Below are 17,922 nucleotides of genomic sequence, written 5' to 3'. Positions count from 1 at the left end.
ATTATGCCTGTGAACAAGCAGACAGTCTCTCTTTCCTCCACACACACACAAACACACACACACACACACACACACACATACACACTGTCTGTGATAATGGAATTGAGTGGAATGATGATGCAAGAAAAAACATAGAATGGAATATACTATATATGCACCAAATGCACAGGATAACAGAGTTCTCGCTCACACTCTTCTGACTGACTACTTGCTGGCCCTGCCGGAAGATGGCGCGCACGTACTACGTGTCAAAGTTAAACTGCCGGAGATCGACAGGCAAAGAAGTCGCCAAGAAGCATGATGGGCGCGCAGCCGCCATGTCGCCTAGAGAGAAAAGAATAGCGCTTCTCTCTCTTCTAGGCGTAGTTGGTCTTGCCCTTTATTATAACTCTACTTTTTTCTACTTGACTTTAATTCCTGCAGTTTTTTGGGGCTTGTGGTACTATCACCACGGAGCGCCGCTTCCCGCCAGGTTAGGCCTCAATCCACGGGCTGTGCTCAACGTCCCGGCCGGGCTCCAGCGGCTGTGGGGCTGGTGGATGAACGGCGTGTCTGTGCCCGCTCGGGTGAAGACGACGACGACGACGAGGAGCAGCAGCAGCAGCAGCAACACACCTCAGATTCGGAAGTCTGAGAGACTGAACAGACAAAGGTTTGGTGATTCTGGCATTTACCGGAGGGAACCCTTGACTAGTGAGTCGTATTTGCTCAGCCCCCGGGATTTCCTCATGGGGAGTTACATCTCTAAGCCCGAAAGCCCAACGTCTGATATTGGGAGGCCGAGAGTTGAGGGGAACCCCAGAGAACATCTTCGGGAAAGACTGTCCAAACCCAACCATGCTGTTTATACCCCGAACCGGAGGCTGTCATTTACTGGGTAAGGAAATCATTTAACTTTTAGGTACATTCCGGTAAGAGCATCCCGGAGGTTCGGCTGCAGTGTCTTTGGCGGTTTTAATTGAACCGTAAACTGCCAAGCTGAACTCTACAATAAGCGTTAACGAGGTTAAGCAGCTTTCAAAACAAACTGACCCTCAAGATAAGTAGTGCATAGTTTGTTTCACCTTTGTGCTATGAAATAATCACAAGTTACTGGGAACAGACATTTCAAAGATGGAGATTTGTCTGGTAGTTAATATGACAACAGACTTGAAACTTGCCTCATTTGTATGATTATGGTGGGGGGGGGGTTGCAGGCAAATTGTCAGAAAATTGACATAAAATTGGCTTTCATTATTAAAAAAAATGCCATATTTGGAGAATATGGGATGTGCCTCTGCACATGGATTGGTCTTTAGTTAATGTTCTGTTAACAGTAACACTCAGGAGAAGCACAGACACTGTCAGTCATGAGAGAAGGAAATTGGTCCCAACCTTAGTTGGATTATAGCTGTCAAACCAGGTGTAGTTTATTAGCACCACTTACTACAGCCCTAAAAAATTACCATCAAGATAAATCAGCTTTTCTCTGAAACAGTTTGAACAAAAACTGAACAATATGATCCTCGTAAAGGCTGGAATTGTATCAGAGCTGTTGTATTGTACCGGATATGAAATCTGACAGTGGTTTGATCAGTGTATATGTCCTGCATTTGTATGGCCACTGGTTGTGTGTTGAGATATTTTGAAGTGTTTTCTCTCCGCTGGAAAAGCTAAAATATTGTTATTATTCCCCGCAAACAGGAGACCTCTTTGAGAGATGATGCAGATATTTTTTTCAACATATTCAGATGCAGTTAATGGATCTACTCTTGCGCTATGTTGTTTTCATTTCATCCAGTGAGCCGTCGGGAACAGGTGGGAGGTTCATGATCACACCCCAGCGCCACTACCCTCTAAGACAGCCGGGTGTCTCCTCGGTGGGAATCCTACCTCCTGTTAAATGGGGTAGCTTCAAGAAGAAAAACATCCTCAGTCCTCGTAACTCTGCGGCCGCCCTCAGTCCTGTCACTGTGAGAATTGCCAGGCCCAACAGCAAAACCCCCAGGTCTGTACCCACAAACACGTACATCAGATTTTAGAGTGCTACCAGAATACGTACAGGTTACATTTGTGGCTGCCATGTAAAAATGATGTCATAGTTTGCGGCAGAGATGGTGAGCTTTCATTGCCTCCGAGTTCCTGCGTTGAATTTTGTTTTCCTACCAATGGAGACTCGAGACAGCGCTGATAAATATCAGTGTCTAGTGCAGAGAGTGAATGCAGATTGAAAGTTTTTCCATTGCAGGCAAAATCCAAATGTTGCCGGTGGGAAAAGGGCTTGAGAGGTTTCCATTTTGTCCTAAATTCAGTGTATATTTAAAGCCTGTTATACCCTATTGTGGCTTTGCTGTTACAGTGTTAATAGTGACCAGAGCAGTATTTTTCTCCTGTATTATTTATTTATTAATTCTTTTAAAAACCTTTTATTTTTTAGTTTTGAGCACCTGAGTTGTCCAAAAGAAACCCCCACAGCTCCCGTTGACCCTTGCTCCAAAGAAAGTGTCCTCAAGGTGTTGAGAGAGAGGTTCAAACGACCGGCCCTGGACACAGACCAGAGTTTCACATCTGAGCAGAAAAGAAAAAGAAGGTATCCTGTAGAGACAGCTATTGTTCATTGTGTGGGGAAAAAATGTGATCAAAATGAAATGAAGAGCAAATACAGCAGGTAACAGATTGTTTTCACTATCACTGTTGCATATTGCAGAGTTTCAACTTGAAAAGATGTGCTGGTCAGAAATGTCACAAATGTCTTTCTACACTTTGTTATTTTCCCAGTCGCAATGACAGTGGCGAAAGTGCAAACTGTGCTTTTGAGCCTCTTCTTCCCAATGGAACACCATCACAACTGGTCCCAAAGTGAGTTTAAGCTGAAGAGACATTTTTCTTCGAGTTTAATGGAGCACGTCTATGATGCTCAGGTTCCAATGGAATCGGGTAAGGTGTCGTGTGGCTGTGAGAATGCAAGTGGAAATCCTTTCTGTCTCCTTTCTCCAGGCCAGGGAGCCTTAAAAGAGGAATGACCTCTGTGGTGGAGGACGAGACTGCCAATAAGAGGTCTCGAACACCCTCCATCAGCTCTGGAAGTGGAATCCAAGCACCCAAAAAAACCCCGTGCACCTCGAGAAACGCTATCTACAGCTCCTACAGCTCTTCAGGAGGCCTCTTCAAGGTAACAGTATTTGCTATGACACATTGCACATGACCCTGCAACGATATCCTGCAACTCTTCAGTTTTATCCCAATGCTCATTTTATAGCGGAAAAAACCATCAGCACCTAGCTCTTGCGTGTCAAGCCCTGGATCTTCACGCTCAGATACACCTGAAGGACCCAGCAAAAGACCAAGGTACGTATTTGCTGTTGTCCTGCCTCCTGATGAGATCAACCCTCCACTTCTGGCTAGTTTTCTAACTCGTCATTTCTTAACCAGAGAGGAAGAGGGACTTTCTCCCAGCTCTGCATCCTCAGTGAAGTCAGACAAGACGGCCTCTGACAAGACCCCTGTCATTTGTAAGTCTCATTTTTCTTCTTCTTGCCAGTGATGCATTGCTTACTTGGGTGGTAAATTAAGCACTGTGATTTTGGACTTGTCTTCTTTGGCATGCATAGACAATATGGAGCAGATTCTTTGTGGTTGTGACATTGGGCTACATGCCAGAACCACTGACATGCCGCCGATTCATTCTTAATCCACTTGTATGAGTGATTTACGAGAATGTGTGGTATTAGTATTAGCTTCTTCTTCTGGGTACAGACCTCATGTATGATTGCTGCAGACCTTTTCTACCACGGCACAATCTTCACTCTGTAAAGCAGTAAAACTTTGTTGTTGACGAATAGATTTAATCTTTTTCATACTTTTACATTACCTCTTGCCAACCCACTGACAAGACTGGAGTGCCATAAGAATCCTAAATTTGTGTGTGTGTGTGTGTGTTTTTCCCTGTTCTCCCATGGTATTGTGCTGTTGCAGCCAAAGTGAGTCCAGCCACCAAGATCCCAGTCACGTTATCAGCAGACTCTTCAGGTGGCAGTGGTAGAAAAAGACGGAGGATCCAGCTAGTGCCCCGCCATCGGGATGACCCAGTACCCCTGGTAAGGGGCCACAAGAATTCGAAAACAGAGTGGATTTACGTCTGATGTTGGATCTGATATTGACCCAGTCCACACATCAGATAGCGGAGTGATGGCGCTCATCCATATCCACGTGTCCACAGTTTCTGCTGGGACCTTTTCCAGCGTAAAGGTGCCATCTTAAAGAGTGCAGTGTTATCAGGTGGACAACTCAACATGTCCTTAATTTGGAGATATTTAAAAAAAAAAAAAAAAGCATATCACTTAAAGCTGTGACTGAACAACACAACCAAGTGTCATCAGAGTTAGCGGATGCTATTTTTTGCTCTTTGATATGTGTGGTGAGGTTAACGACTTCATAGGTTAACTTCACACATAATGCTGATAACCTTTTTATTAAAAAAAAAAAAAGAAAGAAAAATGAAAAGAAATCCCTTTTGGAATTTTTCTTGGTATTTGCAGGTATTCATCTGATCAGAATGTCAAAGCTGTGGATCCATCCATCTCTAACCAGTCCTTCAAGAAAATGCAATGAGTTGTTTTTTAAATCCTTGATTATGCAGCACGTTTTCTTGAAAAGAATCAAAAGAATATGAGGTTTGTTTTTTTTTATGCGATGAAATTGCGGGAATTTGCGAAACTGTGGTTTAACGAATACGGAAAAAAGCGATTCCTTCAACTCTCTGTTCTCACTCGGCTACGACCTTCATGTGAAGAGTCATTTCTTAATTACCTTCTGTGTTCAGCAAGCTTACTGCTTTTCATTTCAGACCTAAATAGAAACGTGGCTCAAACTTAAAAAACCTTGACGAGTCAAACGAGTTCCAAGCTTACTTTTGTTGGCAAATGAGACTGATTTGCGGGATTTGCAGCTTGCCAATGACGTCACTTCACAACGTTCCCAAGGCAACAGGAGGAAAATGGCTGCTCCCGTGTGAAGTAAACGCAACATTTTTCAACTTTCTGCGGAGATATGTGACTTTTTGCGACGAAAATGCTGGGATTTTGAAATCATTCAAGCTCAACATATTTCGCGTATTTTGTGTGAAAATCGACAATTTCTGTGGCGAAAGTGTGGCGTCTTCAGGAAAATTTGGCCCCCACATAAATGTGCAGACTTAGGCTGATTATGCATTGAATAATGAGATCACATCATTGCGTTTTTCTGGAACTTGACATGTCACTGTGCTTTTAAATGATGCAGCCCCGGCCTCCAGAGTTGGGCTACGCTATCACTGTTAAAGACCTGGATGAGGAGAAAAAGGCGGCCATCAGAGAGATCCAGAAGATCCTGGAGACACCGAGTGAGTCAAAGTGCTGTCAAGAAGAAAATGTTCCGGGCTGTTTACCTCATTTCTCCCTCTGTCTCTCACTCAAGTGTGCTTGTGCGCGTACATACACTGTCAGAGACACATGTATAGACAGCGTTATGAGTCCCCGTCATCTACAGAGGGAATGTTTCGGTGCACATGTACTAAATAACAATACAATTTTGCTTTTTCCAGCTTCAGAGCCAGAGAAGTCCGTGACTCCCCCAGTCTCCACATCCACCAATCCTTCCTCGGCTACCACCCCTGCCATTGCCATCACCACTACCACCACCACCACCACCACCCTGAGCAGCCTTCTGGCAGCTCCTCTGCCCACATCCTCCAGCCCTGCTGTCACAGTGATAAATCTGGATCCAAACCCAGGCAGCAGTGCCAGCACAGCACCTGCAGCCCCCAACCCACTGTTGGAGGCTCTGAAAATGAAGACCAGCACTCCTGCAATCTCCACATCTGCTTCCAGCACAATCACAGGTAAGGAAGGGAAAGGAGTGTGTTACAGTAGCGATAGACATTTTTTTAAAGAGCTACTTCAAAGATGGATCACTGGAAGCTGGGCCGGGACCGTAGTTGGTTTTATTTTGCTTGTGTCTTTTTTAATAATAGCTGTTTCTAAACTGATTTTTCATGGGAGGTTGGGTTGAATGGAATTTTTCGTGGCATGAACAGCTCGGTTCTGACATCCGTTAATGACTAAGGGGTGGACGACACAAATGAGGTCCCTTAAGTCGGGCTGCAGCTATCGATTCTTTTAGTAATCGAGTCATCTGTCAATTATTCTGGCGATTAATCAAGTAATCGATTAAGAAATATTGTAAATTCTGCAATTTTTTTTGGATCATGTTACTTTTGCTTTATTTATGAGCAATGCACTATACAATAGAGAAAATAAGGCAAGTCTCTTAAATGGACAAATATGAAATGCTTGTGAAAGTACTAAGTGAAGTAACTTTACTTTGACTGTACTTGTTTTACTTTACTTTTTTACTGAAGTACAAACAGGGTCCTCCAGGGGATTGATTGGTTCACCACCTTTTTCTCCTCTTATGAGTTTGTGTGTCTGGATTTAGTAATCAGAAAACACCAATAAGAGCCATTAAAGTACAACAAAAGCGATAAAAATGTTGATTTTTTTTTTTAAACAAAGGGAACAATTTAATTGTAACTAGATCCTTTACTTAATTAAAAGCATTAATACCACAATGTGAAAATACCTGAGTACTTTTCCATCAGAACAGGTCTGGGATCAGTGTTCCAGTGACTCTCTGTGGCTCAGTAAATAGTGTTTTATTTATGGGGGCCTGCCACATTAAAACACCGGCACCAAGACATGATTTTCTATTTTTGGAGATGCGCTCCTTTCTTGGTCTGTCCAGAAGGGAAACGCTTTATTCGCACAACTCTCGTGAGATTTGTGTCCGTTCTTTCTACTAAAATAATCAGACTCACCCGATCACTCGCGGGTCTCGGGTTCCCTTTTATACACGCCGCTCTCTATCTTTGAGTCAAACTAATGACAGCAGACTGTGCGAACAGCAGGACGTTACACTCGGCAGTGTTTAAAACACACAGACTTGATTTGTGCGCTTCATTTGTAGACTCAGGTTTTGGCATTTTTATTTTTATAATCAGTCCGAGAGGACGACAGCATCTGCGATTGATTAGTGATCAGTCTGCCCTCCTCTCCTCCCTCACCTGTTCGCTCTGGTCTGAGGAGGTCTGACAGTTTCTGACAGACACACAGAGCCTCCTGTTTAATGTAAAGGCCTCCTTATGTAGTTGTTTAATCTTATGAGCACACCTGGTTGGTGTCGATGATGCCATTCACCATCACGTTTGTTTCAACTGTTTTGATAAACTCCATCATGAACAACAAGTCTCCTCCACATTCAGTTTGCTGCTGTGAAAACTGAATCACTGGTGAATTTACACATGGAGAACAAAAATAAACGCGAGTTGGGTTTTGGGGTGCTGTGGTCTTAAATAATTAAGCCATTTAATACTGAATTGCAGTGCCCACCCCTACGTGCAAAATAAAGCACAGTTCATATTTAAACGATTGTAGAAATTGAATTACTTGAGCAATCGTTTTAGCCCTACACTGAAGTCCTGTTACATATCACAGTTTAGCAGGTTCCAAACCTAGAAAGGTCAAATTAATGTGTTTTTATTGTGTCTTTCCTTAACTGTCACATTCTGTTTGTAGTATCCATACCAACCACACCGGTGCAACCCAGTGGCTTAAACCTGAAGGTGACAACTACAGCTGATGCCCCACAGCCGCCTGCTTCCTCCCAGGCCCAGTCCTCCTCCGCTGCCATGGAGCAGCCCTCTGCCTTCACTCAGGTGCTGGGCCAGGTCTCCAAGCCTCCCAGCAGCACCCCGTCTGTAGCAGGCCTGTTTGGACTGACCAGCCAGATCAGCAGCCCTACGGTTTCAGCAGCCTCCAGTCAGGTCACTGCTACTGCAGCTCCAGTCAGCAGCTCAGAATCAGTCAGTAGGTCAAACCCTCTGCTTGCCTCAGGATTCAAGCCCATCTTTGCAAACACTACCACCACCACCTCCTCCACAGCCATATTAGCCCCTGAAAGCAAACCTACTGTACAAAGTTTCAAGCCCATCTTTGGAAGCACCACAGTAGGTGCTGGCTTTGGACCACCTCCATCCCTCACCACCATCAACCCGGCATCTACGGTTACTTCAAGTAGTACATCTTCAATATTTGGATCAACGAGCAGTACCACAGTTGCCCCTTCAGTTTTTCCTGGCTTGACCAACACCCTGACTGGAACAGCTTCCACCAGTTCCACCACCACCACCACCACAAATCCTGCAGCCCCGCCAGCTGTAAAGTCTTTCTTTGGAAGTTGGTCCACACCATCCACAACAAGTACAAGCTCAGCCTCCGTACAGGCTCCTGTTACAGGGAGCACGTTTCAGTTTGGAGTTGTTGCCACTACAGCTGCAGCTGCAGTTGCTACCACTGCAGCACCCACAACCTCCAGCAACACCACCTTCACATTTGGTGCTGCGCCGCAGGACCCTCAAGCTGCCAGCCAGAAGGTATTTGCCTTTGGCCAGACAGCACCCAGTCAGAACACAACCACTGCGTCATTTGGAGGCTTTGCCACAGCCAACACAGCTTCCACCACCACCACCACCACCACTGCAGCCGCTGCCCCCACCCAGTCCACCTTCACTTTTGGAAAGTCATCATTTGAAACACCGGCAGCACAGTCCACCTTTAGTTCTACAGCAGTGCCACCAAAACCTTTCACTTTTGGAAGTAGTGGAGCAACATCCACACCTGCCTCCAACCCCACCCCAGCTCCTTTCACCTTTGGGGGATCTGCCCCGACCACAGGGGCCAGCTTTGCAACCCCCTCAAAACCAGCATTTGGGGCCAGCTCTACTGGATTTGCGTTTGGTAGCACCACAGCTCCCTCAGCTACACCGAACTTTGGTGCAGCAACCCAGACTCAGAGTTCCTCTTCAGCGACCTTCACGTTTGGTGGTGCTCCTCCTCAGCAGGCACCCTCGGGCCCTGCTCAGCCACCGTCTAGTGGATTTAACTTTGGTGCCGGGATGGCACGCCCTCAGTTTGGAACACCTGTCCCCACTAATCCTGCACCACAGATGGGAAGCTTCAATTTTGGGGCTGTTGCTACTGACAAACCAGCTTTTGGTGAGGCGTTAATGCATCTTTTTAATTTTCTTTGTTAATTATATTTTAAACTCAGCTACAGCAGCAATCTATGTTTTGAATTTTGAAAGAGTGTTTGTTTGTTTTTTTTGAGAGAGAGAGCTGCTCAGGGGCTGCACAAAGTCCCTGTTCAATAAGAAAGCATCTGACCAATCAAATAAATTTGTATCGTGCTCTGCTCTATTAGCACATAATTTATTTTACTATATGCCTGCGGTTCTTGGTGTCATGACCCAATTTGATAGACTTGATTTATTCACGGTACAATGAAAATAACCAAATGCACTCTTGTCAAACGTCTGGGAAATTACTGTCTATCAAAAGTTAACTTGTGTGTTTTCTCGACTGAAGAGCAAAATTATCGGGCACTTCAGCTAACAGGGGAAAAAACATTAGTGTGTGTTGGTACGCAGACTTTTACTACAACTTTATGGCAGTATGTTGGAAATGTATGCTGGACCGCTGTTAGTGTGAGTATAACAAAGACAAGGAAGGGAAACACTTGTTTCCTTACACAACAAAACCAAGTTCAGTTTACAAAAATTGGCATATTGATGGCACAGTAACATCCTACCACCCAGAATCTTCTGAGATTGTGCAGTGTTTGTGGCCGAAACACACAGTAATTACAATATTTACATGTATATTGTATTTATAATGTGTTGGTACTGTCAAAGGTTAAGCGTAAGAGAGTCAGTTTTCGTCATCGTCATGTTGTTGACGGGGGCAACACATTATTTTTCCATCTCAGCTGTTGAATCCGGAATGCTCCCTCACATTACTTCTCATCTGAATTGATTATCATTTTAGCTTCTTTGGCTTCCAGATTTTTCAGAGTTGTGTCTTGCTCTCTCTGCAGGAACATCTACCCCAGCCTTTGGCCAGAGTGCTGCTGCCGCTGCTGCTGCTGCTGCTGCTGCTGCTGCCGCCGCCGCCGCCGCCGGTCCAATTCCCTTTGGAACTCCTGGGACTCCAGTTCAGCCCTTCAATGCTGTTCCTTTTGGTAGGCCATTAAGTGACGTGCCGTAAATGTTGGGGTTGTTTCAGTTATTCACCCAGAAACGTCTGTTTAGATGCTAAGTTGATGAATCAGAAATGTTGATCTCTTTTCTGAGAAATGAATGACAATGTCCTGTGAATTTTGTTGTAAGGGTCTCCAGCGACTCCTTCCTTCTCTATCGGGGCTGGATCAAAGCCATCGGGAGCGCGTCAGAGGCTGCAGGCACGAAGGCAACACAACAGGAAGAAGTAACTTTGAGGGCAACAGAACTTTCAAAGAACTTCGGCTGTTGCCGTTATGGCTGACATTGCTCTGTTCTAAGCCCGAATTCCCCACACCAGGCTGCCACCATGCCCCCTGCTTCCCTGGGTCCTCCAGGGGGTTGAGCTGGCCTGAAACTTTGTTTGCTGAGGATGTAGAAAGAGAGCACACCAGCTTTGCTGAGTTCTTACTACCTGGACGACTACATGTGAGGGAATGTAGTGGTCAGGAGCCTGGATCCGTAACGATGTACGATACTTGAAGAGGGAGAAGAGACAAATTGGAAAGTTTGATTCAGAACAAAAAAGTATATCCAAAGTTCTTTTTCCTTTACAGTACGTGGACACGCCCATTGGTTCGTCTTAAGGAGAAAGTCAGGCAAAGAAATGGAGCCTCGGCTCAAAACATTTATTTTTTTACGTGCTCACTGGTTTGTATGATACAGAGTACATCCTCTTAATGAATGGGTTGAATGCGCAGGTTGAATCAGACACGTGCTCAAGGTTCACTACACTGCAGTGTAAATGTACGGATATGAGATGTTTCATTTTTAAATTATTTTTTTAATTGGCTGCCTGACCCTGTAACTGACTGCTGTGTTTCTGCACTTAAAGGGCGATTAGGTAAATGTCTTTGATTGCTAATCATAGTTAGTGCGAACTCTTGTGTTCTTGTTTCATACTCAAGCATTCCTGAAGTCCTCCTGTGGACGGCCTTTTTTTCCATAGCCATTGCCAACACTGATGTAACTCGCAGGTCAGTACATGATCAGGATGAAAAACTCCTGTCTTGCGCTGACAAACCAAAGCCAATTCGTCACTGATCTGCAATTATTTTTTTTAAATTCCTGAGATGTGCGTGTTTGTGCCAGACTACCTCTTAAATCCCAGGCACTGAATCCTTGTGAGTTCACTGAAAAATACGAAGTCAAACTTCTGTTCATTTGAATATAAAGTCAACTACTGTTTATACAGATGTGTCAATGGAGTTTAAAGCATCTGCGCAGCAACATGTTTCCCCCACTTCTGAAACCTCACACGTCATTAACACATTAATACCATCGATTGAATAGAAAACCCCACACCTGCTTACTCACTACGATGCAAACAAACGTGGCAGAATGTCCGTTGATGTCAGCAGTCAAACGTGTTTATCAAAATTATGCTCGATTATCATCACTTCTTGTGACAAGTGAAAAATGATCTGATGCCGTTTTTTTGATGGTTCATTTTGAATAAATAAAAGGGACGTGGATGTCCCAACAAGAACACATGAACCCCTCAAGGTTGTTATCCAGTTCTTCTTGACTCAAGGAAAACGGTCACCTATCAAGTTGAGATCAGCTGAGATGTGCGTAGCATCTGATGGCGCTTCAGTCCTCACCTCCCTCTTCCTGCACAGCTGCAATTTGTATGCACTGAACAGTATGGAGTGTTGATGTTGAGGAAAAGGGGACATCATTTCATAACTGAAGATAAGGTTTCCCAACCCGGGGTCAAAATCAGTGAAATTCTGATCCTGATGTGGGTAATAACCACGGATATGAGTGGAAACCTTGAATTGTCTGTGAGTGGGAAAGTCTTTAATGTTCTGATGCAACGCAGTTGATAAGCCCTGAATCAGGAGCCCTCTGTGTACGCGGCTACCTCAGTTCTCACTGTTGTCAGCCATGTGACAGTATTTGAAATGATTAAATCCCATCAACTCATCCATAATTGACACTGTAGTTTGAAAGGCAACTGCCCAAGTAGATGGAAAAACCCAAGTTCTACCGTCTCATTTTATTTGTTGGTGGTTTCAAGGTTTTAAACTGAGTCAGTTTTAGTAACTCTTATTAAACCATCACGTCCATACACACTTCAGCAAAGAACATGAACACACTGGTATGAGAGCTGAACTCCGTATTGGCCATTATGCAAGTTCAGATGAGTTTATTAAAGGGAAAAAAATGAATCAGCATGTATAAATAATCTGGATTGTAAATAAAAAACAACAATGGATGATCTAATTAACCTGTACACTAATCTGCACATACAGTTATATATTTACAATTCCCCTAAAAATGGGATAAGGAAAAACCTTTTAGATAGAGGAAGGTGGTGACTCATTTTAGATCATTTAAAAATTAAGGCAAGAATAATAGGACTAATAAAGTAGAACCCCTGAGAAAAAAAATATAGCTTTTGATATTCATTTACTTCAATACATATCTAGTATGAATTTAACCGCGTAGCTTGTCACGAATGTTTTATTTACTGTAAATATGTGCTGGTAACATTTTGACGTGGATATCTAATCGATGTGAACCCTGATCCTTGCTTTCCCCCGCCAGTCCTGTAGGTGGCGATAAGGCGCTGCTGCTGCTCTGTCAACCGTCAATAAAATCCAAAGGCTACAGTGGTGCAAATAAAAATACGTGGCAGAAAGCGTTCGAAATGGAGGTCGCCGCTCTGGTTGCATTGACTTTATTGCTGGGTGGACTCGTAATTCTTGTAGCCCTAGCGGTGGGAAAACGGAAGGAAGAGATTCTGGAGGAAGCAGAACATTTAACGGAGTTTGCCGGTAAGAGCCACGCTAGCTAAACCAAACGTAGCATTAGCTAGCCAGTGAGTCTCCCAACACTGCCCGCTCCTGCTCCTGAGGCACGATGTTCATTTTATTTTCGTCTCCAATTGGAGCAGAGGGAGAAACTGTGCAGGTCTTTTTCTCTCGAACTGATAAAATAAACTGACAAAAGTTAGCAGCTAACTGGAGAAACGCTGGAGCCTGTGACACCTGTCACACTCAACCCGTGGACAAAGGTTGCATTCAGGGATCAACTGGCTCACTGCTTCCTGTCTAGTCACTGGCACTGCACACATGCACGGAAATATTAAAGCTCTGTAACAGTCAACACAAAAGAGGTGTAAGAAGTGCGATAATGGAGGGACTGTGTCTAGCAGAGGTGGATTTCTTGTAAGAAGAGTGAATGAACCTCTGAAGTCTATTTCACTGTCTTACTTGGAGCAAGAAAATGACTTGGAGATTTTGATTTTAGCCCAAAAGAAATGCTTGAAATGCACCATCTTCTGGAGAATGTGGTGAAGGTACATTTAATTTTTTATTGTTATGGGATAAGATTAGCACTCCTGGGGCTTAGGGCTGATCATTACTGAAATTATTGTTATCATGAGACTTGATTATTATCAATACTGAATATCTTTTCCTGTTTTAACGGCTATTTCGCTGTCAAAATGATCATTTCATGTCTGTAATTTCCTGATCTCCTGCTGCTGTCAGACTGATTATGATACCATAGATCTTCCAGAAGTCCCAGAAAAGGGTCTAGATCTTAATTCGTCGATTTGATGGGTTCAATGTTGTGTGTCCTTTTTCAGCTGAAGTCAGTGTTGCAAAGGGTCCTGCGTCCAAAAAACCAAAGCAGGAGAAACAGCGCAGCCGGAAGGAAAAGGCTTCTCAGCACAGCTTCAGCCATCCGCTGTTGGCAGCCTCGCTCAAGGTAAACCTCTCCAGCCTTGGGCTCAATAATCCACCAAGACTTTTATCTAAAATCAAACTGAAACACCTCCAGTGAGACGGTGAAAAAGGCACCAGTAGCTCTGACAACAGACACGCTTGTTCCCCTTTAAATGAAGGGTAGCTGATGTGTATTCTTGTTCTGTGTTTATATGACCATCTCTCAGAGCCACAGTGGGAATGTGACGTGCCTTGATTTCAGCAGTAACGGGAAGTATTTGGCGTCCTGCGCTGACGACCGCACTGTCCGGATCTGGAGCACTAAAGACTTCCTGGAGCGGGAACACAAGTGTCTGAGGGCGAACGTGGAGCTGGATCATGCTACACTTGTCCGCTTTAGCCCTGATTCCAGGTAGCGTTGCATTTTCTGTGGCGTGTCTTCCTGACATTAAATATCTGTTAGTCACGTTTGGTTTCATCCGTTCCTGTGCTTGAACTAAGATATTTGTGTCATGCTCTTATTTTCCTGGGACAAACATTTGGATGCGGCACCGTCACAAGCTCCCCCACTGACTCTCACCGTTTTTGTTTTTTTTTAACACCAGGGCCTTCATAACCTGGTTGGCTAATGGAGATGCCATTCGAATCTTCAAAATGACCAAGAAGGAGGACGGCTCCATAAGTTTCAAAGCAGCTCCTGAGGATTTCCCACAGAGACACAAGGCCAGCATCCTCAACATCGGCATTGCAGAGACGGGTACGGAACACGCGGGAGCCTTGAATGAATGTGTCCCTTTTGTTTGTTTCATTGTGTAAGCCAGTAATGCACAAGAATGCAGGAGGCAATTTTCTTTAAAAAAGTGTCTATTGGGCAAACACGTTTGTTTTTAGTTTTTTTTGGAATTGCTGCAAAGTTGACAACTTAACTTTTTATTAAAAAAACAAGCCATTGGTGGCTCATATCTGTCCCATCTAATATTATTTTTGGGAAAAAGCAACAGGACTGACTCCCAGGGTGACTGCAGCTTCATCGTTCCATACGAGCAACAGAATATTTCTGAAAATGTTAGCAAAGAATCACACACTGACATAATCAGCAGACACACAGTTGGTGTTATTTATGGTTCCCTGGTGGATTTAAGCGCAGTATTCAACATTCAGTGTTCCTTTAGCTCTATTTTGGCCTCCTGTTCCTCCTGAGGAAAAATGGGTTGCACTTTTAGCAGTTCGACACTCCTTTGTGTTCATCATAGTCAGGCTCAACATGAACTGGCTGTCTTTCCTCTCACAGGCAAGTTTATCATGAGTGCCTCCACTGACACCAGCATCCTTATCTGGGACCTGAAAGGAGAGGTGCTGGCCTCCATCAACACCAACCAGATGACCAACTCTTACGCTGCCATCTCCCCGTGCGGCAGGTCGGTACTGAGCACCCTCAAGCTGCAGCGCTGAGTCCAAGCAGCTTCATCGCTGTGTGTTTTCTTTTCTCCCTGTCTTGTGTAATCGTACAAGAAGGAATCAGGGATGATCAGTTGATTTTTATCTTTTTCAAGTTAATTCTCTCACATTAAAGCTGTGGTGCATCACATTTTCATAGGACTTAAAAGTCCCCCAGAGAGGAGACCTGCTCCTCTCTACTGGCAGAGCTGGCCACTGCTGATTAGCCCTGTGCTAACTTTGAATGTGGATGAATAATTTAAAGGTGCAGCTCTTACTGACGAGTGTAATGAAACCCCACAGGTCAAATTCAGATACCGAAACGACACGGCAGTCGTGTGATGCTCGGAACCTTTCATCTGTCGTTTTACTGCCAGAACTGAAACAGTGACGCGGGTCCCTCCCCTGGGTAGCGCCCTTCTAGCGTAAATGAGGATGGGTTCTTTGGTCATGCAGCTCTTATAAACTTCTAAATGTTATCACACCAAATGGATCAAGAGTGAAGAGAGACTTCAGTCCTCCCACTGTTTTTATTACAGGTGACGGGTAACAAGGGAGTAGCCTGATGATGTAATGTTCCACAACTCATCCAACTCTAGTTTCACTAGTTTGGGACCCATTTTGTGTCAGTTTTGACTCCTAGCGATCACTCTCAACACCAACACACATGCCACCTCTGGATGTAAGACACTAACAAACAGAACGATGGCTGTCCACGTGACTGAGCCTTTTATCCCACAGATCTTTGGGTTTGTTGTCTGATGTCAGACTTCTGCCAAAGATGGAGAATTTCAAGTGAGTGTGGCGGAGAGATACTTAGGTTCTTTCCCTCCCTGCTTTCAGGTTTGTAGCATCCTGCGGCTTCACTCCTGACGTGAAGGTGTGGGAGGTTTGTTTTGGAAAGGGAGGAGAGTTCAGAGAGGTGGCGCGAGCTTTTGACCTGAAGGGCCACTCAGCAGGCGTCCACGCATTTGCTTTTTCCAACGACTCTCACAGGTAATGAGTTCTAGTTTCTGAATAAAAGAGGTAGCTTTCATTGTTTAGATATATTTGATGTTGAGAGGGAGGGAATGTTGTATATGTTCTCTTAACATTCATGCTGTTTCCCAGAATGGTCACCGTCTCCAAAGATGGCACGTGGAAGCTGTGGAATACAAATGTGGAGTACAAAAAGCAGCAGGACCCCTACCTTCTGAAAACTGTTCCCTGTGCGTCATCTGAAGGCAGCCGAGTGGCCTTGTCTCCTGATGGCCGAGTGGTAGCCGTCAGCGACGGCTGTAACGTGGCCATGTACAACGCCGCCAGCGGCCAGCTGGAGGAGGAGCTGAACGGCGTCCACAGCGAGGAGATCACTGACCTTAGGTTTGACATTAATGGACGCTTCTTGGTGTGCAGTGGTGACAAGGCCATCCGAGTGTTTCACAATGCCCCGGGCTACCGAGCAGCCATCAGGGACATGCAGGACATGCTGAAGAAGGCCCAGAATGAGGCCATGAAGCAGAGACTGCAGCAGCAGATCAGTGACGCTCAGAGCGCCCTGGACGCTGTGCTGGCTGCTCCTGTGGAGTGAACGGGGCCCAGCTGAGAAACTGAAACGTGATTCTGTGTCGCTCTGACTGATCTTTTGCAGCCCCCAGTCTCTCCTGCCACTTGCTGATCTGGTTGGTGATTCATGGAGTTTGCATGCAGTTTTAATAAAGAGAATGTTTTTAATTAAAGATGAAACGATTGGTGTCTGCTGTCAGTCCTCTCAGAAATGAGCAAAGACTTCTTTACCTGAAATCATCGATGGGTGTCTGTGTTTGGTACTTGAAGGTTGTCATGGCATTCAGCTGCTGAAGTGCGAAACTTTGTCACCAAATCAGTTTGACACATGGACGTACAAGCAGGGCTTGTGACATCACAGCTAGCTCTGAGCCAATCAGGGTTCAGTCTGCACTCTTCAGGGGAAAGCGTCACCTCTTTTCATGGTAAAACACCTGAGTATTTGTTCGTCTGAACACGTCTTGAAGGGATCTTTAAATCACAACTCTGCGGTTTTGCCTCATGTTGCGGTAAATAAACAAACAAAAATCCCTCATTTAGACATCCATCCATCGTCATCTTCCGCTTATTCCTACACATTAAGGGTCGCGGGGGGGCTGGAGCCTATCCCAGCGTCAATGGGCGAGAGGCGGGGTTCACCCTGGACAGGTCGCCAGTGGTCGCCAGTCCATCACAGGGCCAACATAGAGAGACGAACAACCATTCACACTCACATTCATACCTACGGTCAATTTAGAGTATCAATCAGCCTCGTCCCCAAATTGCATGTCTTTGGACTGTGGGAGGAAGCCAGAGTACCAGAGAGAACCCACACAGGAACAGGAAGAACATGCAGACTCCACACAGAAAGATCCCGTGCTGGAGCCGGGACTCGAACCCGGAACCTTCTTGCTGTGAAGCCACAGTGCTGACCACTGCACCACCGTGCAGCCATTCATTTAGACATTTACTTTCTCAATTTGAGACAGTTTAGAGTAAAATTTCCTGAAATCTGAAGTCAGCCTGTCGAACAAGTGGACACAAACATGGTTTTGTTGGGTTAGGGCTAATAGTTGTAGTATTTATAGACCTCTACCTGGTCTAAAAGCATAATGAGTACTGTTCATTTGAATATTTAGTTGAAGTGATTATTTTTAA

General features: G+C 44.8%; 2 protein-coding genes across 4 annotated transcripts; both read left to right on the top strand.

Moving 5' to 3' along the window:
* The first annotated feature begins 171 nt into the window (after positions 1 to 171).
* On the top strand, positions 172 to 11,644 carry pom121 (POM121 transmembrane nucleoporin). 3 transcript variants are annotated; one of them, XM_086225821.1, is made up of 13 exons: positions 172 to 652; positions 1,781 to 1,987; positions 2,417 to 2,647; positions 2,758 to 2,838; positions 2,977 to 3,151; positions 3,239 to 3,327; positions 3,412 to 3,491; positions 3,955 to 4,076; positions 5,260 to 5,359; positions 5,561 to 5,857; positions 7,590 to 9,068; positions 9,946 to 10,089; positions 10,238 to 11,644. In XM_086225821.1, the coding sequence occupies exons 1-13, from the start codon at positions 228 to 230 to the stop codon at positions 10,336 to 10,338; spliced, it is 3,531 nt and encodes a 1,176-aa protein (XP_086081947.1). In that variant the 5' UTR covers positions 172 to 227; the 3' UTR covers positions 10,339 to 11,644. The 3 variants fall into 3 exon arrangements, with proteins under 3 accessions (XP_086081947.1, XP_086081946.1, XP_086081945.1); XM_086225820.1 differs by having other exon boundaries at positions 172 to 877; positions 2,417 to 2,569; positions 10,238 to 11,642; XM_086225819.1 differs by having other exon boundaries at positions 172 to 877; positions 10,238 to 11,642.
* A 1,061-nt stretch (positions 11,645 to 12,705) lies between these two features.
* On the top strand, positions 12,706 to 16,960 carry tbl2 (transducin beta like 2). Its single transcript, XM_086225824.1, has 7 exons — positions 12,706 to 12,909; positions 13,725 to 13,846; positions 14,031 to 14,215; positions 14,409 to 14,560; positions 15,095 to 15,221; positions 16,084 to 16,236; positions 16,351 to 16,960. Exons 1-7 carry the CDS (start codon positions 12,783 to 12,785, stop codon positions 16,808 to 16,810), a joined length of 1,326 nt encoding a protein of 441 aa, XP_086081950.1. The 5' UTR covers positions 12,706 to 12,782; the 3' UTR covers positions 16,811 to 16,960.
* Positions 16,961 to 17,922: the final 962 nt, after the last annotated feature.

Source organism: Aulostomus chinensis, chromosome 15, assembly GCF_037954235.1.
Source record: "Aulostomus chinensis isolate RoL2024-O1b breed Wild chromosome 15, RoL_Achi_v1.0, whole genome shotgun sequence".
In the NCBI taxonomy this organism is placed as follows: Eukaryota; Metazoa; Chordata; class Actinopteri; order Syngnathiformes; family Aulostomidae; genus Aulostomus; species Aulostomus chinensis.
The sequence above is the reverse complement of the archived record's forward strand: the minus strand, read 5'-3'. Positions and strand labels throughout refer to the sequence as shown.